This window comes from Podarcis gaigeae (assembly GCF_964106915.1).
Source record: "Podarcis gaigeae genome assembly, chromosome: 9".
NCBI classification, from domain to species: Eukaryota; Metazoa; Chordata; class Lepidosauria; order Squamata; family Lacertidae; genus Podarcis; species Podarcis gaigeae.
Genome location: NC_139685.1, coordinates 20,566,128 through 20,591,454, shown reverse-complemented (window position 1 = coordinate 20,591,454; position 25,327 = coordinate 20,566,128). Strand labels below are relative to the sequence as shown.

General features: G+C 42.6%; 1 protein-coding gene across 6 annotated transcripts in view; it reads right to left on the bottom strand.

The window, feature by feature from the left end:
• TEC (tec protein tyrosine kinase) overlaps window positions 1–25,327 on the bottom strand; it is an 80,472-nt gene that overhangs the window by 38,634 nt on the left and 16,511 nt on the right. The window contains exon 1 of one of the 6 annotated variants that reach the window (XM_083754934.1): window positions 9,358–9,594. The exons of the other annotated variants lie outside the window; for them this stretch is intronic. Coding sequence (XP_083611060.1) covers window positions 9,358–9,408 — 51 coding nt within the window. The 5' untranslated portion in view covers window positions 9,409–9,594. Of the gene's footprint in view, window positions 1–9,357; window positions 9,595–25,327 lie in introns of those variants that run through there. 6 annotated transcript variants of the gene reach the window in all.

Here is a 25,327-nt window from a genome sequence, read left to right as displayed (position 1 = left end):
TAGCTGGAATAGAGCATGAGACACTTAATCTCAGCGTTGTGGATTCAAGTCCCACCTTGGGCAGAAAGTTCCTGCATTGCAGGAGGTTAGATTAGATGACCCCTGTGGTTTCTTCCCAACTCTACAATTCCGTGATTCTATTGTTGCCAGAAAAATCTGAGGGCTCCCTTGGACAAAAAGTAAAGACACCAACCAGAGTAAATTGGAGCAAATCAGCAGCCTGTAGGCTTGGTCTTTATTGAAGAAAGACTGTCGCGACAGGGTGCTCCCCTCACTTGCAGGTGAGAGAAAAGACACAGAAAAATGGTGTGCAAGACCTTATAAAAACTTTTGAAATTCCCATCCTGTAGGTCAAGCCCACCCCCAGAAACATCATGCATACATTTCAGAAAGGAGGGGTTGAGGGAGGCATACATTACAGAAAGGAGGGGTTGAGGGAGGAGTTGGTGGTAACCTGAGTGTCTTGTCACCTGGCTGGTTCCTCCTTTCCCCCTCCCCATGAGTCACTTCCAGGAACTTCCAGGAGACAAAGGGGAGTTTGCAGTTTCCTGCCCCCTGAGGGAAGATCTGATCAGTGTCCTTTGTTTCAGTCCATGCTGAATCCACTCCCATATGCAAGTTCTTTGTGATCTTGATTGTCTTCTGTCTGGGACCATCAGGGTTGGCATAGCAACTGGGCAGGCCACCTGTGTATGTGCTGGGATGCTGAAGGGATTATGGCTGCCCTGTATCAAACCTGCCCCATTTTGTAGTCCTTCCTTCATGGAGTAAAATAAAAGTGGAACAGTGCAAATCCAATGTATGGTTGATTTTCCATGAATTTATAACAGAAGCATAGCGTATGTAGTGTGTGAGTGTGAGTGTGTGTGAAGTTTGTACAAACAGAATGATTGGGGTGGGGGGGTTCCTGCTACACTATGAAGATGTCTGTAATCACGGTTCAAGCCTATAATTAATTCTTAACGTAAATCTCGTATATCTGTAGGGATAAGAACACAGACAACTACAGAAATATATTCAGTGGTACCTCGGGTTACATACACTTCAGGTTACAGACTCCGCTAACCCAGAAATAGTGCTTCAGGTTAAGAACTTTGCTTCAGGATAAGAACAGAAATTGGGCTCTGGCGGCGCAGCGGCAGCAGGAGGCCCCATTAGCTAAAGTGGTGCTTCAGGTTAAGAACAGTTTCAGGTTAAGTACGGACCTCCGGAACGAATTAAGTACTTAACCCGAGGTACCACTGTAAACAGTACACTGTTATAAGATTAGTCTTACAGAAAACAATGTTTCTCTTTCTCCTTAAGAAGATGTTAAATACAAAATGACTCTTTGTGGTGACGGAAATGGGGAAAAAATGCCTAAAATCAATACATCCCCTTCCAAGAGGTTCGTTTATACTGCAAACAAACCAGCCGAAGGAAGCCAAAACAGAAGAAGTAGCTAGTACAAAGCAGTGGGTCTGCCATGTCGAAATCCTGCTTGATCTTCAGCAAGAATAGCTTCCCCAGTTATCCTATCAAGTATGTCACTGTAAAGATACTTTGCATATAATTTGCTAATTACAGGTAGCAAGCTAATTCGTCTATATAACTAGCCCTTTTGTGGCCCAAACTTCAGGAAATAACTCGGATGAATAAATAAATGAGAGTATTACTGCCAGCATGGAGGCCCACCAGTCGATGTTAGATTTCAAGAGTTCTGGGGGCAAATAGTCTAAACCTGGTGCTTTATTATTATTATTAAACTGTGAAATAAGGTTATTGACCTCAGTTAGAGATACTGGAGGCCAGTCTGGTAAGTTTTCCAAAGATTCTGCTATTTGGTTGACCTCATTATCCTGCCCGATGATAAAGTGACATTTTGACACTTTGGCACCCTATCTGCAAAATTTAACAATTCCAAAATGCAGACGCACTTTCACTTTCGCAAGATTGAATGTACTGCCTTCGGCTGTACTTGAGGGCCGATTTCAAAAAATTCCACTGGAAAAACGGTTATGTCTATGCGGAGGTGGCAGTATTGAGTCAGTGCCACATGTGTTTCTGGCTTGCACTCTTTACAAAGATTTGAGGAGTGAGGTTATTACCCCTCTATTATTGTCCATGCCGGGTCGCTCAGCCATTGCTACTGTGTCCTTTCTTTTAGCAGATGATCAGGTGACAGCAAAAACTGCAAGGTTTTTAGTGGGGGTGATTAGAATAAGATCCATTATTTGATTATTGATGTGCACCTCCAAAATGCATTTTGTATAGTTAAGTATTCACCTCTATCTTCAGTACATTTCATTTTATTGCTACGGCTAGTGGCTGATGCAAAATAAAGATTCTTCTGAATGAAGTAGCTTAAAATTAGTTTAACATTACTGCTGTGTTCTCTGCATAGAAGCAAAACTCTGCACTAGTGTGTCAGATTTAGCAACAAAAGCTGGATGCTGCCATAGCTCAGTGCTTTGCATGCAGAAGGTCCTTAGTTCAATCTTCAGCATCTCTAGGTGGAACTTAGAATATTTCCTGCCCGAAATCTGTGTAGTCGGTGCATTCAGTACTGAGCAAGATGGTCCACTGATTTACTCTGTTATAAGAAAGCTTCCCATGTTCCTATAGCCAGCATGAATCATGCAAATCTGGGACCGATGAATGACTTCCCTTGTTTTGCATGATGCCTTTTACAATTTATTTACCGATCTGCATAATTTTTGCTGCTTCTGCTAACTGATGAGAAAGAAAGTCAAGAATCTATGCATGGCACTAATCCCCACCACCCCCATGCCTTAGGGACAGAAACACCGCCAAGCTGAGCAAATTCCTGAACTATACTGAGAATGGGTAAGGAAAAAATGGTGGGTTTTGGTTACAGAAATGGCCATCGGCATAAAATCTGCTATGTTCAGTGGTCTTTGGGGAAGAAGAAGAAGAAGAAGAAGAAGAAGAAGAAGAAGAAGAAGAAGAGTAGTTTGGATTTGATATCCCGCCTTTCACTCCCTTTAAGGAGTCTCAAAGCAGGGGGGGGGAGGCAGTGGGCGGACAGCATGGGGCCTGTGGGCACTGAGACGCGTGGCTCGTGCGTGCTGTAGAAGAAGAGTTTGAGTTTGATATCCCGCTTTATCACTACCCTAAGGACACAGGTGGCGCTGTGGGTTAAAGCCTCAGCGCCTAGGACTTGCCGATCAAAAGGTCGGCGGTTCGAATCCCTGCGGCGGGGTGCGCTCCCGCTGCTCGGTCCCAGCGCCTGCCAACCTAGCAGTTCGAAAGCACCTCCGGGTGCAAGTAGATAAATAGGGACCGCTTACCAGCGGGAAAGTAAACGGTGTTTCCGTGTGCGGCTCTGGCTCGCCAGAGCAGCGATGTCACGCTGGCCACGTGACCCGGAAGTGTCTCCGGACAGCGCTGGCCCCTGGCCTCTTGAGTGAGATGGGCGCACAACCCCAGAGTCTGGCAAGACTGGCCCGTACGGGCAGGGGTACCTTTACCTTTACCTTTAAGGAGTCTCAAAGCAGCTAACACTCTCCTTTCCCTTCCTCCCCCACAACAAACACTCTGTGAGGCGAGTGGGGCTGAGAGACTTCAAAGAAGTGTGACTGGCCCAAGGTCACCCAGCAGCTGCATGTGGAGGAGCAGAGACGCGAACCTGGTTCCCCAGATAACGAGACTACCGCTCTTAACCACTACACCACACAAACCAAGGTGTTCAAGTATTGTGCAACTTGTACAGAAACCAACTTTTCACTGCATATAAAAGTATAAATCATTGTTATGACTGCTGATTTCTGAGGCATTGGAAAACAACTTTCGATGGAAGTTACACAGATGATGTTGGTATATTATACAAATTATGCTAAATATATAATTGCATGGGTGAAAATATGGGCTCAATAACTATTTCCCTCCAATTCCTGATATACTTCTAATGTGACCTTTAGTGCTGAATACATTTCCACCAGTATTTTGTACTCTCCTCCTGCTGCCGAAAAAGGTCATTTAAATATATTTCTAGCAAAGACTGTCATATGAAGTGGAAACAGGAAAAAAAATGTACTAAAAGGAAAAATGTGAATGCACTATGGGACACTAAAAAGAAGAAGTCAGATGAGAACACATTCATCTGCTTTTAACAAAAGGAAATAAGACTTTGAAGCTTTCCTTTGTCTTGCAGATGCTATTCTGTTTTAAAGAACGACGAAATGATAAATAAGCATTTTCAGGTATGTTTCTAATTTCTGAACTTCAAGCTCCACCCTAAAATGGATTGCCGTATTCTGCCTACAAGATGAAGAATGGGCTTGATGAGTCTATGTCTTTACACAGGAATATGCAATACCTGTATGCATGGATGTTCATATTTAAACACGAAATATTTATGGTTGAATTATGCTGGTTTACTGTAATCGCGCTGGGAGTCTGTCACTCAGTTCACACACTATGCAAAGTCAAGTCATGGCTTAGCACACAAACATGCAAGTGTGCTGATTCCCAGAGAGGAGAGCTCCTCCCTGGTCTTACTGCTGCTTTCTACCTGGGGCTTAGTAGCATGTCATCTGAACATGAGGTCATTGTTCCTCTCGCTACAGACAAACCACAAGCTGTAAACCAAGGACAAACTCAAGTTCAGGTGACTCCTACAAAGCAAAATCATAGCTTAGACATCAGTAGCATGGCATCAGCAGGACCAGAGAAAGACAGCAAATGTGATCTGCCTTCCAGGAGCCTGCATGCTTGCATGTTCACACAATAAATGTAAAGCATAACAGTCTATAATATAACATTTACTGTTGTCTTGCAAAGCCCCATGCCTAGCACTTTGCAAGATCCATTAATCAGCTTATTGCCTATGCTTTGCAGGCTGTGCCTTTGTGTGCACCATTTGATTCCATACTGTGTAGAAGGAAATGGATTACCTGACACCATTGTGATGTCAAGTGACTGCCCCTGCCAGTCTATAAAACTTGCCAAAAGGTAGCTTGGCTTGGGGGGGCGTGTTTAACAAACTGGCCAGCTGTCTGGATCTAGTTCCCCACCCCTGATTTTAACCCTCTGTTTTCCTTCACCTTTAGCAAATCCCCCCCCCCTCAATTACATTTCTCTGTTTCCACAATGTTCCCAAATGACTAGCTCAAAGTCTCAGGCAAATGTAGTTGAGCCAGACAAAACGCTACACACATTAGAAAGAATTCTCCTTTTCAAGGCTGAACTTGAGTCTTATTTCACAACAGTTACACAGAAGACTATAACCAGGCTCTGGTATTTATACTGGGCCTAGCAAATAGAGGTCTTTAACTGCTTGCCTATGTTAATTTTTCTTGATTTTAGTTTTATCTTTCGTAAACCACTTTGATGTAGTTGGGTTTGCTTGTTTTTTTTACAATCCAGAGGCATATAAACTTTATGAAATAAATAAATATATATCAGAAGCTGATGTTGGCCATCCCTATTTTAAGGCTGCCTGCATGTTAACAATTCTGCAGAAGCAACAGCAGCATATGAATATTGTGGAATTGGTTGCAAAATCTGACTTCCTAAGGATCTTGCATCTCTTTTTTAGAAAGAGCAAATGTTGCAAAACAGATGCTTGAAAGCATGTCTAAAGACTAAAGGTGTGGTTACAGTTATCCTCATAGCTCTTTGTCCTTTACCATCAAAACTGATTATGCAAAAGGTAAGTAATTACGCACAGCTTGTTTAATTTGCATAACTTATATATGTTAACTTATATATGCTGAGGCTCCAATACTTTGGCCACTTCATGAGAAGAGAAGACTCCCTGGAAAAGACTCTGATGTTGGGAAAGATGGAGGGCACAAGGAGAAGGGGACGACAGAGGATGAGATGGTTGGATAGTGTTCTCGAAGCTACCAGCATGAGTTTGACCAAACTGCAGGAGGCAGTGGAAAACAGGAGTGCCTGGCGTGCTCTGGTCCATGGGGTCACGAAGAGTCGGACACGACTAAACGACTAAACAACAACATATATATTACAGTATTCAGTGCTTCTTGCATTATCTGGCCTTTGTTGATACTGGATTTTTGAAGCACACTGCTCCTGTGTATTACCAATTATTCCTGAACACACACAGTCCTATACTCTCCAACTTTTCTCAGATGAAAATAGGAATGTTCTATTCTACATCAGGAAGCTTCTCCTGCGTTTCATCTCCCACACACAAGTCATATACACATATACATCTGTTACCCTGAGCCAATTACAACCTCTCAGCCTAACCTACATCGCAGGAATGTTGTAAAGAAAAAAATATGTGAGGGAAGGCATTGGGTACAACACCTTCAACAGATAAATGGGATGAAATAAAATTTTAGCTGTAATCAGCCTTGAGTCGGGGAAAAGGCAGGAAATACTGTTGCTGCTGCTACTACTACTACTAATAATAATACAGCCAAACCTCGGTTTTCAAACGTCTTGGCTGCCAAACGTTTCGGAAGCCAAATGCCCAAAACCCGGAAATGAATGCTTCTGTTTCTGAACGCGCCTTGGAAGTTGAACAGCTTCCGAGGCGCATTTCTCAATTTTCCCCATTGAACTTGCTGACAGCCCTTTGAGCCTCGGCTTCTGAACGTTTTGGAAGTTGAACGGACTTCCAGAACAGATTATGTTCGAAAACCAAGGTTCCACTGTAATAGAAACTGAGAATGATAAGGAACATATGAGAGAGTAAATCCGATTGAACTCAGTGGAACGCACCTCTGAGTAAAAATGCTTAGTGTAAAACTGCACAGTCTTTACCCAGTTACCTGGGAGTAAAGACTATTGAATACAATGGGATTTACATCTGAGTAGACATGTAAAGGCTTGCAGTGTAAGGCTCAATTTACAATATAAACACTCCACATATTTCCTTTTAAAAAATGCTGGCTGCTGAAGCATTGCAATTAAAGGATTTAAAGTGGATTTGTTATATTTTCCTTTAAAAATAATAAAGGCTTTGTATGCCAGCTTCATTTAGTGCAGGTATTTTATTTTCAGGATAAACAGGACTCCCGTTTTTGCACCTACACACAGCAAAGGCTTCTGTTTCTAATAAGGACGGGTGGGGGGGGTGTGCGTGTGTGTGTGTGTGTAGGGGTGTGTGCGTGTGTGTGTGTGTAGGGGTGTGTGTGTGTGTGTGTGTGTGTGTGTGATCTCTTCACCACTTTTAATTGTATTCCAGAGATTTGGGGGAAAGGGAAAAAGAAAACCAGGACATTCCAGGATCAGATCAGAAACCAGGATGGCTTCTGTAATTCCAGAACTGTCCCTGGAAAATGGGGACACTTGGAGGGTATGCAGCCCTGGATAGCTCTCCTCAGACGCTGAGGTTCTGGGTCCCAGTTTTCCATTCCGTCAGGATATGATATAGGAAAATACAAAAAGAACTCTCTCACATTCCATCAATAAGTCCCTCTATGTTCATTGAAACTGTTCCTTAAGTTCCATGGGCTTCAAGTAGGTACCTGCTTACCTTTCCAAATGAAACCATTGGGGCTTAAGGCAGATCTGGAACTTGACTAGAATAACTGCAACACAAAATTACTGTGTCGTTAAAAGAAGTTACATTCTAGTCTGACTGTGGACTCAGAAGGTGGCATGTGACATTTCACACACTGATTAGAATCCTATTGCAGGGTGAGGCAATGCCATATCATAAAATCTGCTTAACTTTTCCCCCATATATGGCATTTGCAAGCACCAGGTTCCTCCATGCCAACCTCTAATCGTATCAAAATCTAAGATAAATTCCTGACAACAGCTCATGTTACCTACCAATAAACAGTTATTTATGCTAAATCTTCCACAACCAGCTGAGACCAGAAGAAGGGGAAAGGAAAGGACTAGAGTCTTCTGTGAAAACTGCATCATCAATTCCTCTGGTTGAAATTAATCAGGAGATCTTAATCTGAGTTCTTCTTCAGAGAATGCTGTCTACCACAGTATGTAGGTGCTGGATAAGATTAAGGCAGCCATTTTACAAGATCTTTTGACTTGTTTTCATACTTGTCTCCCCAAATGAGCTTCTGTAGAGTGGTACATTATTCCTAGGTGACTGAAATTGTGGTATTTTTTGCTTGCTGGAGGCAGCTGTGCCAAGCACGTGCAGCTATATATTGCTTGAAAATAAACTTAATAGAGCAACCACCCACGCAAAGTCTCGTCACACTTTATGGAACACTAAATTTGTCTGCAAATAGAGGAAGTGTCCAGAGCAAATGCAGAATATAGTATATGGGCATGCAGTTTCAAGAGATATTGGGTATTTCTAGAATAAAGAAAAGGGGGGAAATTCATAAAGTTTGCATGTAGGTCCAGTAACCCAAATCTGGCCAACTTACTTTGGATCCAACCATTAGCTATAAAATTTACTAATGCAATATATTCAAAACAAAACAAAACAAATAAAAATGATAATAAATGTGCATGCACACCAAAGCTCATAACCATAACTAACTTAGTTGGTCTCTAAGGTGCTACTGGAAGGATTTATTTGTTTATTTATTGTTTTGTTTTGTTTCAACTACGGCAGACCAACACGGCTACCTACCTGTAACTAGAAATATATTCAAAACACTTTCAGAAAGTAAAACAGTTTCCATCGTTACATGCTTCAGCCATTATATGTCCCTGATTCCAGTGACATTATGTTGGAAAATATAGGAATTCATTTTACCAAAAGTCAGATGCATGTAGGAGTTTCAGGATCAAAGCGGACATGTCAGTGACAAACCCCTTGTTCTTTTCATCCGTGTATCTCTCCTACTCGCAAATAAAGCAGTGCCTATGTTTTATTTTTAACAGTAAAAGTAGCCTGTAGGAGAAAGTCGTTAAACCTTCCCCCGCTCCTGCATTTTACGTCTCCTCAGTTAGTCCATTCCTCCAGCCACAGTTCTGAATTCCCAGCTCACTTGTATCAGAGCCAAGGAAGAGAAAAACATGATTGGCGAAATGGACTGAGAGGCGTATTAAGTAATTTGTGCACACATGGGAGCTCAGTGTCCCTGCCCTCGTTTAACTGTTTAAAGTATGTAATTAAGTTACATACAGACCATACACACGCTGTAAGAATCCTGAGAACTGTTGGTTAAGGGTGCTGGGAACTGTAGCTCTGGGGGATAAATTACAGTTTCAGGATTATTTGGGGGGGACAGATTTACTTTAAGCTTATGGTGTGTATCCAGACTTGAGCCTTCGCCCCACTTTATAAGTAGACACACAAATGATGGCCCCAGCATGTCTAGTTTGGCCATGATGATCTGGCCAAGCTTTTGTTATTGAAAGAGAGAAAAGAACATAAAATGCTTACAGGAATGCACAGTAATTGTACAGGCCAGATTTTAAAAATTGCTATTGTAATACCACTGCTGCCTCACCCACCTTTTTGCCTGCCCTTTTTCTCTTCCATTGGTCTCTGATCCAGCACGTCATGGCAGCTGCACAAATGGAGGGGCGATTCTGTGCCCACTGCAGGAAACTACATGGAATAGGATGGCTCTCTCTAGCAGGAAATCAGTCTCATGAAATTATTCTTCTTCAGCTCACTCCATAAAGTGACCAAGAGACGAAGCACATGGACAAAGAGGATCAAGCCTCAAGGGAACCGAGACTGAGATGAAAGACAATCAGGAAAAAACAGGGAGTAAGAAGAAAAAAACCCACAGAGGAGGAGGGGGGAAACCACCAGCATACCCTGTGACTATGAGAAAGAGGAAGTAGCAAGCAGTAGAGGGAGGAAGCCCTTCTCAAGACGGACACCCTGTGGTTTAGCTATCTGAGCACCCATATGAAAACTGCCTGTGATGGCTCAGCATCTATTTGCTAATCTCTTAAATAGGAACATATAAAATGTTGCATTTAGATTGTTACAAACAGCAGCATTTTAACCTCCATATGCTGAAGTGAAATTTCGGAAGTCCAAATCCACAACATGCAAAATATACGCCAATTTAAAATTATTGTGCGGCGTTCCCCTCCCCACCCCCAATTCATATGTCTTTATTTCATTCATACAAAACCTATCTGCGGAAAAACTGGCCAAGAACAAAAGGTTTATAGAATGCCATCTCCCCTATAATATGCTAAGGGGTTTTTCCTGAGATGGTTGTAAGAAGTGACTGGCTGCCATGTTCTGGTGCTACAAGAGAGTAGTGTAAGCAGTCAGATCTCCAGTTGCCATTGACTGTTCAGATCCTATAGAAGGTGATACAAATCAAAGGGCCTAGAGAGAAAAAAGCTGGAAGAACCCATGGTCTAAGAGATCATAGAAAGGAATGTGGGGTTCTAAGAGAGTCTGTGTACTGGTCCAGTAAATGCTTCCGCTGCGCAACCAGCAACAGTTCTCTTTGCAGAGTATTAATTAAGTCCAGTGCAGAGATTCTTGTTGCAGTACAGGCTTCAGAGTCTCAGCAGCAAAGAAATAACAACACAGGGAAGCCTGTCTTTCCAAAGACAGGTTTATTGCAGACAGATAACAGAAACACCTCCGGAGCTTTCAGACATTTTTGCTTCACGCCCCGCAGGCAGAGAAAACAAACACTCTTTATATACTGAGCAACTTAACAACTTAACGAGCTTGACTACTTAAAGTCACATGACATTGCTAACTTGCCAGCGTCTTAGGTTTCACACCCTAACACCCCCTCTCGCTGGCAATACAAAAACAAAATTACTTCAGACCCATTTCTTCACAAAAGTTTTCATGCCGCTGAAACCCAAGCGGTTTTGTAAAACCATCAGCTTGATTTTCATGACTGGGACAGTAATTTAATTTAACAATTCCTGCTTTTACCGTTTGACAAACATTTTGAAAGCGGATATCCAAATGTTTTGTACGACCTTTAAACTGCCCATTTTGTGCTAACTTAAGACACGGTTGATTATCACCCCATACAGTGATTGGAGTGATGGCCTTTTCATACATCTCTTGTGCCAAGCATTTGTAAAATTCTAGATCTCTACATAACTCAGATAAGGCACAGAACTCAGCTTCTGTTGACGACAAAGCAATCAGGTTCTGTTTCTTGGATCTCCACCCAATCAGAGAGTTACCAAATTTTATTACACAGCCAGACACTGATTTTCTATCCTTTAAATTTGCCCAATCACTATCTGCCCAACAAGTAATCTGTGCTTGTCCTTCAGCAGATAATTCAAGGCAAAAATCTTTGGTGTATTGTAAATATCTTAACACTCTTTGAATTCCTTTCCATGCATTTACACTAGGTTTTGAAGCTTCTCTGCTGAGTAAGTTAACAGCGTAAGCAATATCTGGTCTACTCCATTGCGAAAGATGAAGTAAGCTTCCCAGTGCTGACTGAAAGATTTCAGCACGCTTGAATTCAGCACTATCCTTGAACTCATTGTCTTTTACAAAACCCATTTCCATTGGTGTTCTAACGCCTGCACACTCTGTCATGCCAAACTTTTTCAACATTTGCAATATCTTGCCTTTTTGATTCAGTAGAAAACTGCCATTTTTGGTCCTATCTATCTGAACACCAAGATAGACCTTTACATCACCAAGATTCTTAACTTTGAAGTGTTTATTTAACTCTTTGGCTAGTTTTTTTACTTGTTCTTGTGTCTTTGAAGTATAAATCAGGTCATCTACATAAACAAGCAAAGATTCTTGAGCATCTCCTGAACCTCTGAAATATAAGCAATTGTCAGCCTTGCTCCTGCTAAAACCAATGCCTACCAAAACGTCATTCAAACACTCATTCCAATTATGAGCAGATTGCTTGAGTCCATAAATAGATTTATGTAATTTCCATACCTGATTTGATTTACCAACTTTCAATCCTGGCGGAAGCTCCATATAAAGCTCTTCAGCCAAGTCTGAATGAAGATAAGCTGTAGAGACATCCAATTGATTCACTTTGAACCCTTTCTGAGCAGCAACTGCTAATAGTGCCCGTAGGGTTTCACTCCTTGAAGTGGGTGCATAGACTTCGGAATAATGTAACCCCTCTCTTTGCGTAAAACCTCGAGCTACAAGCCTTGCTTTGTACTCTGGTTTCCCCATCGCTGTTGTCTTTATCCTGTACACCCACCTACAACTTACTGCCTTGGTACCTTCTGGCAGTTTGGTGATGGAAAACACACCCAGTTCTTTCATAGAATTCAATTCTTTTTGCATGGCCTCACGCCACCTACTGGCCTCCTCCTGGGGTAATTGCTCAACCTCCTCAAAACTTTCAGGTTCGCAATTTGCCAACCCAGCCCAAACACTAATAGCTTGGTACCTTTCAGGAGGTATACCTTTGTTGGCACGCTTGGAACGCCTTAACAGTTCCTGTGATGTTCCTTCAGTTTCCCCCTCTGACCCAGAATCACTAGTCGTCACCTGTTTGTCACTAGTAGTTGAAGAACTTTCTGATTCTGACTTTACACTCTCTTGCTGTACAGGTGAACTTTTAGAGCTAGAAGATTCTGACTTTACAGACTTGGGTGAACTAAACGATTTCTCACCCTTGTTCTCAGACTCAAATTCCTCAGCCTGTTCTGGAACTAATACCTGCCCTGGGGCCTGAGTTTCATTGTTACTGTTCACCACGTCAAATAGTATGTCAGGATTTCCATGAATTTTATTCCAACCATCCTGTTCACAAAATTCCGCACTTCTGCTGATTGTGATTTTCGTTTGATTGCCTTCTACATTCACAAATCTCCAACCTTTTGTGTTTGCTTGATAACCACAGAAAAGCATTTCTTTAGATCTAGGATCGCCTTTCCTACGTTGTGCCCTAGGCACCAGCACATAAGCACGACATCCAAAAACTCTTAGATGATCAATTTTTGGTTTTTTCCCAAATAGCATGAAGTAAGGAGTGTTGCCTACTGTGCTATTGTACACTCTGTTAAAAGTATAATTCGCATACAGTGCAGCCTCAGCCCAAAACCGCTGTGGAAGTCCAGAATCAAACAGCAAAGCAGCAATGGCTTCCTGTAATGTTCGAAATTTTCTTTCAGCAACTGCATTCTCCTGTGGTGAATAGGGATTGGTAAGTCTATGAACTATACCTTTCCTTTTTAACCACGTCTCCAGCGTGTGGTTCACATATTCCCCACCACGATCTGATTGTATTTTACGCACCCTGGTGTCAAATTTACATTCGACTTCTTCAATCCAATCCATCAGGATGGAAGCTGCTTGCGATTTTTCTTTCAGAAAGAAAACCCAACTAGCCCTTGAAAAATCATCCACCAAAATTTGCATAAATCTCGCACCTCCAAGCGATTTGACTGGCATAGGGCCACACACGTCTGTGTGCACAAGTTCAAAGGGTTTCTTGCTTACTCTGTCAGATCTAGGATAGTTACATGTCTTAACCTTAGCATGTTTACAAGCACAACAATCCAGAAAATTTGGACAGGGTTTAATGTTACACTCCTCAGCTAAATCTGGCATCTTGCTTACATACTTAAAGCATATATGAGCTAACCTTCTGTGTAGTAGATGTGCACAACCTGTATGAGGAGCCTTATTTACACACTTAGCTTGCGCTTCACCTGTTGAACATCTACCTGCTGCTAACTGCTCTTCATCCAAAACAAAAAGCCCATCCTCACAGGGAATTTTAACTAGCTCCTTCCCCTGTTTCGAAATGGTGCACACATCATTTTCAAACTCAACCTTAAAACCACTTTTTACCAGGCATGACACACTCAAAAGTCCATTCTTCATTCCTGGAAGAACAAAAACAGGAAGGTTAGTTTGCAAACAATTAACATAAATTGTGCCTTTAAGGTTCATTTCTCGTTTACTATTGTCTGCTATAGTCACAGTTTTTGCAACTGGCAATGTCTTGCAGTTCTTCAAGCTGCCACTAGATGTCGCTGGAACTAAACTGTGACTGGCTCCACTGTCAATTATCCACTTCAAGGTTTGTTGGCTCCTTTTAGGACTCCGTTGTGCTGCCATTGCAGATAGTCCCTTATCAGCACCTGCTCCCCCTCTGGATCGTTGATTCTTGTAGCTCTCACTTCGTCTTCCCCTGTAGCTCCGGAAACTGACCTTGGACTGTTGAAATTCCTGTTGCTTTTCAGGACACTTTGCTATCAAATGAAACCTGCTGCCACATCGAAAACATGACTTGCTGGCCATAGCAGACACTTGTGAGGCTTCCTTACAGCTCTGCCTGCTAGTTCCCCCACGCTGGGAATTATCTGAACATCCAACCCTTGGGGTATTTGAATTATCAATACGTTTTCGATGATGTTGATATTCTTGCTCACACAATCTACCAGTCACATAATTCATATTCAGCTGCTCCTCTGGCAAAACTTGTAAAGTTAGTACTAAGTTTTCAAACCCTGCATGCAGGCTGCTAAGCAGAGTATAAACTTTAATATTTTCAGGAAAATTCACACCTAGAGATGACAGTTGGTTGAAATACTCAGTCATCTGTGACGTGTGTTCAACCACACTATCCCCTGGCTTCAGTTTCAACTCATACAAAGCACGTATAATGTTCACCTTCTCTCCGGGCGTGGCTCTATGGTGAATTCGCCTAAGAGCTTCCCAAATTTCAAATGCAGACCTTAAATTTTCCACATGAGGTAATTGGGAATCGTCTATCGATACCATCAACATGCATCTAGCTTTAGTGTCCATTTTATCATGTTCCCTGTTCTGAGCATGTGCAGCAGCCTGTTGCTCTGCTGTGGCATCTGCTGCAACAGCCACAAACGGCTTTCGCCTCTGGACATAGTCAGCCCACACTTCTTTGGCTTCCAACCAGACTTGAGCCCTCTTAGACCACTGCACGTAATTAGCAGAGTTCAACTTTGTAAAGGGAACCTGGAAATTTTCCACTGCCATTCTTGGGGTTTGCTGCTACTCCCTCTGTGTGCCCTTGCTTCTCTTTCCCCTTGGGATTTGTTTTACTCACTTTTCAGACGCCTCCAGCCTCCTCTGAAGCCTTTTAAACTTTTTTTTCCTCCGTCTCTTCACTAGCAACCTACCACCGTCCTCTGTTTTTATTAACAAAACAAAAACAGAACGGGAGGTCAAGCTAGCCTTTTGCAGCTAATGAAGCTGTAAATCTTCACTTACGCAGCTCTCTCAACTTTCTGCAGCCTCTCAGTTCCTTTAAGAGCTGGATTTATGACCAAGCCGGTCTTCTCTCATCCGAAAGCTGCTTTCACTTTCTCTGCACACAATACAGCTGTAGAAACGTAGAAGGAGCCATAACCTAAGAGAGTCTGTGTACTGGTCCAGTAAATGCTTCCGCTGCGCAACCAGCAACAGTTCTCTTTGCAGAGTATTAATTAAGTCCAGTGCAGAGATTCTTGTTGCAGTACAGGCTTCAGAGTCTCAGCAGCAAAGAAATAACAACACAGGGAAGCCTGTCTTTCCAAAGACAGGTTTATTGCAGACAGATAACAGAAACACCTCCGGAGCTTTCAGACATTTTTGCTTCACGCCCCGCAGGCAGAGAAAACAAACACTCTTTATATACTGAGCAACTTAACAACTTAACGAGCTTGACTACTTAAAGTCACATGACATTGCTAACTTGCCAGCGTCTTAGGTTTCACACCCTAACAGGTTCTTCTGGACTTAGCATTGTCCCTAAATGCCCAGGCGTCAGCTGTGACCAAAGGAGCCTTTGCTTAACTGTAATGTACCAAGTATGCTTATTTCTGAGGACTGCAAATCTGGCTAGGTAGCTAACACACCCTTGTAATTAATAGCACATCAGGACTGCTGTTGTGTACTCTCCATAGAGTTGCCTCTGAAGAGTGTCCATTGGTTCCAAATGCAGAGTCTGGGTTGTTAATCAGGAACACACCTATTAATGTTATTTTTTTTAAAAAGTGTGTGACTTCCTTACTGAAACAACTGCTCAAGTTCCAATTTGTTTCCAGGTTCATATCAGAAATGGTGATGATCTTTAAAGTCCTTCATGGCTTGGAACCGGGATATTTGAATGGGATATTTCTCCCATTTGAGCCTGCTAAGTTCTTCTCCACAGACCCATGTGTGTATTCTTAGTTGAGACCAACAGTGCCAATTTAGGGAGGTGCGGGTGATTCCCATACACAGGGGACACAAAACAACCACCACCACCACCTCCTATATTTCTACAGATACCTACTGAGAAGATCTGTTTAAAAATGCAAAATAAAAATATTGTGAATGTAAGAAATATGGGGGGGGCAAATTTTATCTTTGAAAATTCCCCCTCACATCTTGCCAGGCTAGCTTCATTAGCTGCAAACACCGAAAGTTAGGATCCCCTCTATCTCATCTTGCTCCCTCTTTAACGGTTGCTAAAAGCTACCTGTTTAGGATGCCCGTGAATGGTTCTCATTTCCTGTACTGCATCACTGTTGTTTTAAACTTGCTGCATAATGAACACAATGAGAATTGTTTTCATTGCCTAATTCTTTCAGTGGCTGCATTGTATCTTTGTGTATTATGCTGTTTTAGTGCATTGATTTTAGCTTACTGTTACGTTAGCTTACCTCGAACTTTTTAAAGGAAGGGAAGCATATAATTTTAATGACTCAATAGATAGGTGCCAGGGTGGTGGTGGAAACAAGAACAAAGAGATAGAAGAAGGGATGGTCCAGAGAGATGAAAATAACAGAAAATCAAAGAGATGAGTTGAAGGAGAGAGAATGAGAAAGACGGTAGTTAGGAAAGGGACAAAACTTAGAAACAAACCAGTCAACAAACTACATATGGATTGTAAATTAATAACCAGCCAAATCTTTCATTCCAAGCTTAGAGTATAGTTGGGTATGTTGGTTACGTTTTGTGCTAATATTCAACATATCAAGCTTGGATTTCTTTCTTTCTTTTTTTTTTTTTTTTGATAGGCAAGACAATAATGCATCAACAAATGATAGCAGCATATTAATCATGCACAAGTCAAAGCATGATGCTCCTTTGAAAGCTCAAAAACTAAGAAAAACACAAAATTAAAACCCCAGAATAAGGTGCCTGCTTAAAACATTTTTGTTTAGCCAAACCATATACATAAATGATGATGCATTTTAATTTCTTTTACTGTTTGTTTTAATTATTTTTTTAAAAATTTAGCTGTTTTTATTGGCAATTTTAATATTTCTTGTAAATGCTTAGTTAGGGGTGTTACTACAATCAAGCAGTACAGTCGTACTTTGGAAGTCAAACGGAATCTATTTCAGAAGTCCGTTCGACTTCCAAAACATTCGGAAACCAAGATATGGCTTCCGATTGGCTGCAGGAAGCTCCTGCAGCCAATCAGAAGCAATGGAAGCCCTGTCAGACATTCGGGTTCCAAAGAACATTTGCAAACCGGAACACTCACTTCTGGGTTTGCGGCGTTTGGGAGCCAAAATGTTCGCCTCGCAAGACATTCGACTTCTGAGGTATGACTGTATATGAATTTTGTTAGCTAAATATTAGCATTTCAACCTTTCTGGTTACGGCATATGCTTCAGACACTACAGAATCATAAGAATATCCACAAAATACCTACATACCTATGTGCCTTTCCAGATATGTGTGTGTGTGTGTGTGTGTGTGTGTGTGTGTGTGTGTACACACACACACACACACACACACACACACCTGTTTAAGGCCACTGTGCAGCATTTGGACTAAATTTTATCTGTACCACCAGCAAGAGCCTTACCCTCACATAGTTAGCAGTATTATGTGGTGTAGTGGTTAAGAGTGGTAGAGTCGTAATCTGGTGAACCGGGTTCGAGTCCCCGCTCCTCTACATGCAGCTGCTGGGTGACGTTGGGCCAGTCACACTTCTTTGAAGTCTCTCAGCCCCACTCACCTCACAGAGTGTTTGTTGTGGGGGAGGAAGGGAAAGGAGAATGTTAGCCGCTTTGAGACTCCTTAAAGGGAGTGAAAGGCGGGATATCAAATCCAAACTCTTCTTCTTCTCTTCTATTATGCAGAAAAATCACTCACTACCCAATCTGTGTGGCAAGTTACTAAATGATGGAAGAATGAATACACAAAACAAGGAAAAGGTGAGGAAAGGGTTGTAGAGCCCTGCAGGGAAAGGGGATTATCTTGCTGGCATTTTTAGAAGAGGATCGGGAATAAAACTGCCAGTATTTTAATATCTTTATATCAATCTTTGGTGTGGCCACATTTGGAATACTGCATACAGTTCTAGTAGTGGAACCACAAAAGGTAAAGAAAAGGGGAACCAAAATGAGGAAGGACAGCTTGAAGAAACTGACTAGAGAGAAATATTTAATACCTAATACTCTGGATATTTAATTAAATTCATTGCACAGGTGATTCAAGACAGACTGGTGGAGGTATTTCTTCACATAGGGCATGAATTATGGAACTGGCTGCCACAAGTTTAGCAGTCATTAAAGATGGGAGTTGAGAAACCCATGGAGGATGAATTATCAATCACTCTTAGTAATGAAGGCTCTATCCAACTTCCAGCTGCTGTGATGGGAGAAAAACAGGGGAAGGCTTGGCCTTTGTGTTCCGTTTGCAGGCTTCCCAGAGGCCACTAGACAATCATTGGTCTGACCCAGCAGACTCTTCTTACACTCATGTGTTTTGGAGGTATTAAAGGACTACAACAACATTCTCCCACGCTCCAGAAGTGTGGCAGGGCAGCAACAGGCTTTAAAAGTTTACCTCCCCTCCTTTCATAGAATACAAAATGACATATTGAAAATATTTAAAGTGTCTGGGATTGGCAAGATGGGGATAAGTTGCAGCACGACTCGCTAATGATGTTCCTGCTCAGCTCTGGACCACCACCTGCAGTAGGTGCCTACCCAACCCCCACATACAATACAGTGGTATCTCGGGTTACATATGCTTCAGTTTACAGACGCTTCAGGTTACAGACTCCGCTAACCCAGAAATAGTACCTCAGGTTAAGAACTTTGCTTCAGGATGAGAACAGAAATTGCATGGCAGCGGCAGCAGGAGGCCCCATTAGATAAAGTGGTGCTTCAGGTTAAGAATAGTTTCAGGTTAAGAACGGACCTCCAGAACAAATTAAGTACTTAACCCGAGGTACCACTGTACTCAAGTGAAAGGTTGGCTTCTTTTTTTAAACAACCATGATGACAATGGGACTATAAATCTGCTTTTGTGTAGGGACGGTACAAGCAGTGGACAGTGCTGGACTGAGACACAGGGACAGTGGCCCCAAGTAGGATATCTCTTGGGCAGGCCCTGTTGGCTCACATTTTAGCACCTGAAGCCAAGGATAAGATGCCACCCACCCACCCCTTCATATACAGAAGCAAACTATAGTGGCAGCCAAAACCTACTTCGACACTGGTCACTACATACAGTGGTACCTCGGGTTAAGTACTTAATTTGTTCCGGAGGTCCATTCTTAATCTGAAACTGTTCTTAACCTGAAGCACCACTTTAGCTAATGGGGGCTCCTGCTGCCGCAGTGCCGCCGGAGCACGATTTCTGTTCTCATCCTGAAGCAAAGTTCTTAACCTGAAGCACTATTTCTGGGTTAGCAGTCTGTAACCTGAAGCATATGTAACCTGAAGTGTATGTAACCCAAGGTACCACTGTACTTGGTTGGTAGAATGTGGATTTTCTTGTATGGCATTAGATTCAACAATGATACAGTCATACCTTGGATCCCGAATGCCTTGCGAGTTGAATGTTTTGGCTTCTGAACGTCGCAAACCTGGGAGTGTTCTGGTTTGCAAATGTTCTTTGGAACCCGAACATCTGATGGGGCTTCCGCGGCTTCTGATGGGCCGCAGGAGCTTCCTGTAGCCAATTGGAAGCCACGCCTTGGTTTCTGAACGTTTTGGAAGTTGAACGGACTTCTGGAACGGATTTCATTTGACTTCCAGGGTATCACTGTAGCAGCATACACTATGCCTTTAATTTTGAAATGGTTTTGTTTGGAAGCTTGATTTACAGTACATGATTTACCACCAAAAAATGGACATGGGGCCTTTTTGTGCATGAGGCTTAAATCAGCACTTTCTTAATTCCATCTGTAGTCATGTGAAAATAAAATCTAAATTTGGCTCAGCAAATAGAGGCCTCTGGGCCAAAGATGATCCTGCAGATGTACTTTTTGGTCCAGAAACTAACAATCCAGAGGCCAAAGAGATGTGAAAGAAGTAGTATCTGTGGTATTAAAACTTGCTGGCAGGCCAGTTTGGAAAGAAAGGTGCTGCTGAGAATAGCAGCTTATACAAATTAAATAAGTTTAAAACCATACAATATGTAAACAACATAATCATAGTTACAGAAGCAGCAGTTAAAACATTTCAGATCAATATATCACAGACAACTAGGACTACTGTGTCTACTGCTTATAAAACTATCTCATTAAAATAAAGCCTAAAAATACATGTGTGGTCTAAACCACTGAGCCTTAGGCTTGCCAATTGGAAGGTAGGCAGTTCAAATCCCTGCAACGGGGTGAGCTCCTGTTGTTCGGTCCCAGCTCCTGCCAACCTAGCAGTTCGAAAGCACGTCAAGTGCAAGTAGATAAATAGGTACCGCTCTGGCGGGAAGGTAAACAGCATTTCCATGTGCTGCTCTGGTTCTCCAGAAGCACTGAGAAGCTGATAATATATCTCAGGGGAGAGATCTCTATAGTGGTGAGGCCAGCACAGAAAAAGTACTGTCACTTGATCTGCCCCTGCCTGAGTTCCCTTCCCAGAGTAAAAGTCTCTACAACAAATTCCATTTCATGCGGAGTAAGGACTCAGATGTGGGTGGTGCTGTTGGTTAAACCACAGAGCCTAAGACTTGCTGTTCAGAAGGTCAGTGGTTCAAATCCCCGCAACGGGGTGAGCTCCTGTTGCTCCGTCCCAGCTCCTGCCCACCTAGCAGTTTGAAAGCGCGTCAAAGTGCAAGTAGATAAATAGGTACCGCTCCGGCGGGAAGGTAAACAGCGTTTCTGTGTGCTACTCTGATTTGCCAGAAGCGGCTTAGTCATGCTGGCCACATGACCTGGAAGCTGTACGCCAGCTCCCTCTGCCAATAAAGCGAGATGAGCGCCGCAACCCCAGAGTCGGTCACGACTGGACCTAATGGTCAGGGGTCCCTTTACCTTTACGGACTGAGAGAAGACCCTGAGAACAATCATAGATTTTGAAGGTACAATCAAAAGCAACAGCATCGCTAACGGGCGGACTGAAGTTGCAGTAGGGGAGAGGTGGCACCATCCATTGGATGCCAACCATGAAAGGTTTTATAGCTAAGCAGCAGCAACTTGAACTGAACCATAGTGCCAGTTAGTGCTGCTAAAGCAAGTGTGACTGTATCCGACTGTGCTGTTCCCTATATGTAAGGAGATGTGTGGCAACATTTTGCACTAGCTAAAACCTCTGAGTTGTTTTCAAGAATGGCCCCATACAGAGTGCGTTGCTTGGAAGTTAAGAAAGCATAGATTAGTATTGCAAGTTCCTCTCTACTCAAGAAAGGTCAAGGCATTGCAACAAACAGAGCAGAAAGAAAGCATTTTAGCTACTCTGGCAACCAACTTACCAAAGAGCAGGGTTGGAACAAAAGCAAAAACAACTCCCAGACTTTCAACCTTTTCTGTTAGGGAAATTTAGAATCCCATCAATCACAGGGAGACCTATTCCCTCTACAACTCCCTCTATTTCTTCAAGAAAAAGAAACATGGGCAGTTTTATGGTTTATTTTTCCACTCCCAAGATGAATTCCAGTGTTGAAGAATGCCCCCAATCAGCCTGCATATATCATGTATAAGCACTTTTTTATCCCAATATGGTAATTCTTAAAAAGAAATTTAAAAATGGATGGAGTAAGTTTTATGGAATATTTTTCTACCTCAACCCAAATTCAAATTAATCATAGAATTGTAGAATTGTAGAGTTGGGAGGGACAGTTATCCAGTCCAACCCCTGTAAAACAGGAATCTCAACTGCATCATACGTGACAATGTGTCTGAGAAGCCATAAATGATGTGCCATAAGAAAGGTATTTTATCTGTTTCTCTGGGTCGGTTTTTGCTTAGGACCTCTTTTATGCCAACAAGTTAACAACTGTTAGGGCAACAAAGGATCCCATGTGAAAGATTAATTTGATTTTCCTGGGTTCTTCCTGCCACCCACAGTGCTGTAAATGGTAAATGGCAGAAATTGGATAAATTTGTGGACATTGTTTACCACTGTGCAGGTGACACTATTATAAAAGAACGACAGAGTAGTAATAAATTATTATTATTATTATTATTATTATTATTATTATTATTATTATTATTTATACCCCGCCCATCTGGACTTCCCAGGCCACTCTGGGCGGCTTCCAACAAAATATTAAAATACAGTAACGCATCAAACATTTAAAGCTTCCCTAAACAGGGCTGCCTTCAAATGTCTTCTAAAAGACTGGTAGTTGTTGTTCTCTTTGACATCTGGTAGGAGGGCGTTCCACAGGGTGGGTGCTACTACCGAGAAGGCCCTCTGCCTGGTTCCCTTGGCTTCTCGCAGTGAGGGAACTGCTAGAAGGCCCTCAGCACTGGACCTCAGGGTGGAGACGCTCCTTCAGATATGCTGGACCGAGGCCGTTTAGGGCTTTAAAGGTCAGCACCAGCACTTTGAATTGTGCTTGGAAATGTACTGGGAGCCAATGTAGGTCTTTCAAGACCGGTGTTATGTGGTCTCGGCGGCCGCTCCCAGTCACCAGTCTAGCTGCTGCATTCTGGATTATTTGTAGTTTCCGGGTCACCTTCAAACGTAGCCCCACACAGAGTGCATTGCAGTAGTCCAAGTGAGAGATAACCAGAGCATGCACCACTCTGGCGAGACAGTCCGCGGACAGATAGGGTCTCAGCCTGCATACCAGATGGAGCTGGTAAACAGCTGCCCTGGACACAGAATTGACCTGCGCCTCCATGGACAGCTGCAAGTCCAAAATGACTCCCAGGCTGCACACCTGGTCCTTCAGGGGCATAGTTACACCATTTAGGACCAGGGAGTCCTCCACACCCGCCCGCCTCCTGTCTCCCAACCTCAATATGTTAGCTGCCAGTAGAGTGATCTACTGTGTAAATTCTAAAACAAAAAGTATACATGAGATACATGAGAAACCAACACCCTTTTCAGTGGTTAGGGCTAGCTTTAGAAAAGTTTGTTATTTTCCTTTTCCTTGTAGATCATAAATGATTGACAAAGAAATGTGTGGGCTGGTATGCCAAGAAAGATTAAGCCAGTTTCTTAGATGAAACTGGTCAAAGAATGCTTTAGCAACTTATTAGTGACATATAAACCCATTAGTAGCTGAATTGTCAGAGCATTTTTACAGCAACCAATAGAGGCAATTTGCACACGAGAAGGGAGTACTGTGAAGATAACTGAAACTGTGTTTGACACTGTCAAGTCAGCACTTACTACTACTAAAAGCCAAACTGCCTTTTAAAGCTAACTTGTCTCATCAGCAGTGGAAACTGCTGTGGTAAAAGTTGTAGTTGTATTTGCAGTTTTCCTGTGCATGCATATTGCTTCTTTAAATTGCAGCCTTTAATATGTTATTGAAACACAACTTTACTGGAGAAGCAAAAATTGACTTTTCAGCACCTCTTTCTGCAGCAGCTACTGCCACTTTAATATGGCAGAAAGTGAAAGATGGGCCACAATATGCCATGTGGCAAAAAAACCGGTTTGGGATGGAAGGATAACACTGGCACTGTATTCTCCCAACTTGTGATCCCCATAAACTGGCATGCAAAGCATAAGGCCTCCAACAGTGCAAAGAAAGCTGCCTTATACTGAATCAGGTCATTTATACATCTAATGCAAACATAATACAGTGGTACCTCGGGTTAAGTACTTAATTTGTTCCGGAGGTCCGTACTTAACCTGAAACTGTTCTTAACCTGAAGCTCCACTTTAACTAATGGGATCTCCTGCTGCACCGCGCCGCCGGAGCACGATTTGTGTTCTTATCCTGAAGCAAAGTTCTTAACCCGAGGTACTATTTCTGGGTTAGCAGAGTCTGTAACCTGAAGCGTATGTAACCTGAAGCGTATGTAACCCGAGGTACCACTGTATAGCTGTTGTGGCTAGTCACCACGGATAGGCTTATCCTCCATGAAGTTGTATAATCCTTTTCTAAAGCTAATCAAGTTGGTGGGAGTGAATTTTACAGTTTTAACTTTGCGCTGTACTTTCATTTGCTTGTTTTGAATCTTCTAACATTCAGCTTGATTGTGTAGTCCTATGTTCCAGCATTATGAAAGAAGGAAAAAATCTCTCTCTTCACTTTCTCCCAGCATTCGAAACTCCCATTGTTCTAGGCCCATTCTAGACAGGGAATTTCATTAATGCGAGCAGTTTTTGAGCTCTGGGAGCAGTACTGTGCCTAAGATTTCAGATTAAAACTGCCACTGCTAGAAAAAAAAGGAGGAGCTTTTTCTGCCTCCCCACTTTCAGCCACTGTCTGAGGACTGAAGAAGGGACCCTCATAAGAATATTAGGGGGCGGGCAGGGGAAGTATGGCTTTGTTTTTGCAGTCTTCAGATGAGGACTAAACCATGTGAAAAATGAATATAAGATTTTAGCTGCAGTTCATTCATTTTCAGCTTTGTAGTCTGGTTATTAAAAAAGCGTGCCTAGACATTCCGTTGCGATGCTCATAACCTAGGTTTAAGGTGCCATTTAGCTCCTAGTTTTCATATCTCAGTTTCTAACACTGCTTTCTCCATACCATGTATAATGTCCGCCTTGAGCTCTCATATGAAAGCCCCTCCCAGCAAAGTACAATGGTACCTCGGGTTACATACGCTTCAGGTTACAGACTCCGCTAACCCAGAAATAGTACCTCAGGTTAAGAACTTTGCTTCAGGATGAGAACAAAAATCGTGCAGCGGCAGTGCGGTGGCAGCGGGAGGCCCCATGAGCTAAACTGGTGGTTCAGGTTAAGAACAGTTTCAGGTTAAGAACGGACCTCCGGAACGAATTAAATACTTAACCCGAGGTACCACTGTATAGCTTCCCTAGTCGAGCTGGAAAGCCAGGGGCAGCCATGTCAGGAAGGTATGGAAGACATACACACACAAAGTCCCAAAATGTGGTTGCATCAGGTTTGGAAATAGCCACTTGCAGTGCTTTCTTTTTTTAAAAGGTATTGGTACTCACCATGAAGTTGTTATAGTTAAGTGCCACTCTTTTAACAATGGGGGGGGTGTGTGGAAAGGTGCTGGTACTGCAAACCCTTGAGTACTCCCAGAAAAACACAACGCACTAGCCCAAAAAAATTCAATGGTTGCCTTGCTTAAAACTCCAAAAATGCCAGGAAAGAATTTGCAACCTGGGGTTGAAACGACAATGCTAACTCACATCACCCCTGACCATTCACCATACTGGCTGGGAATGGTGGGACTTGGGGAGTCCAGCGAAC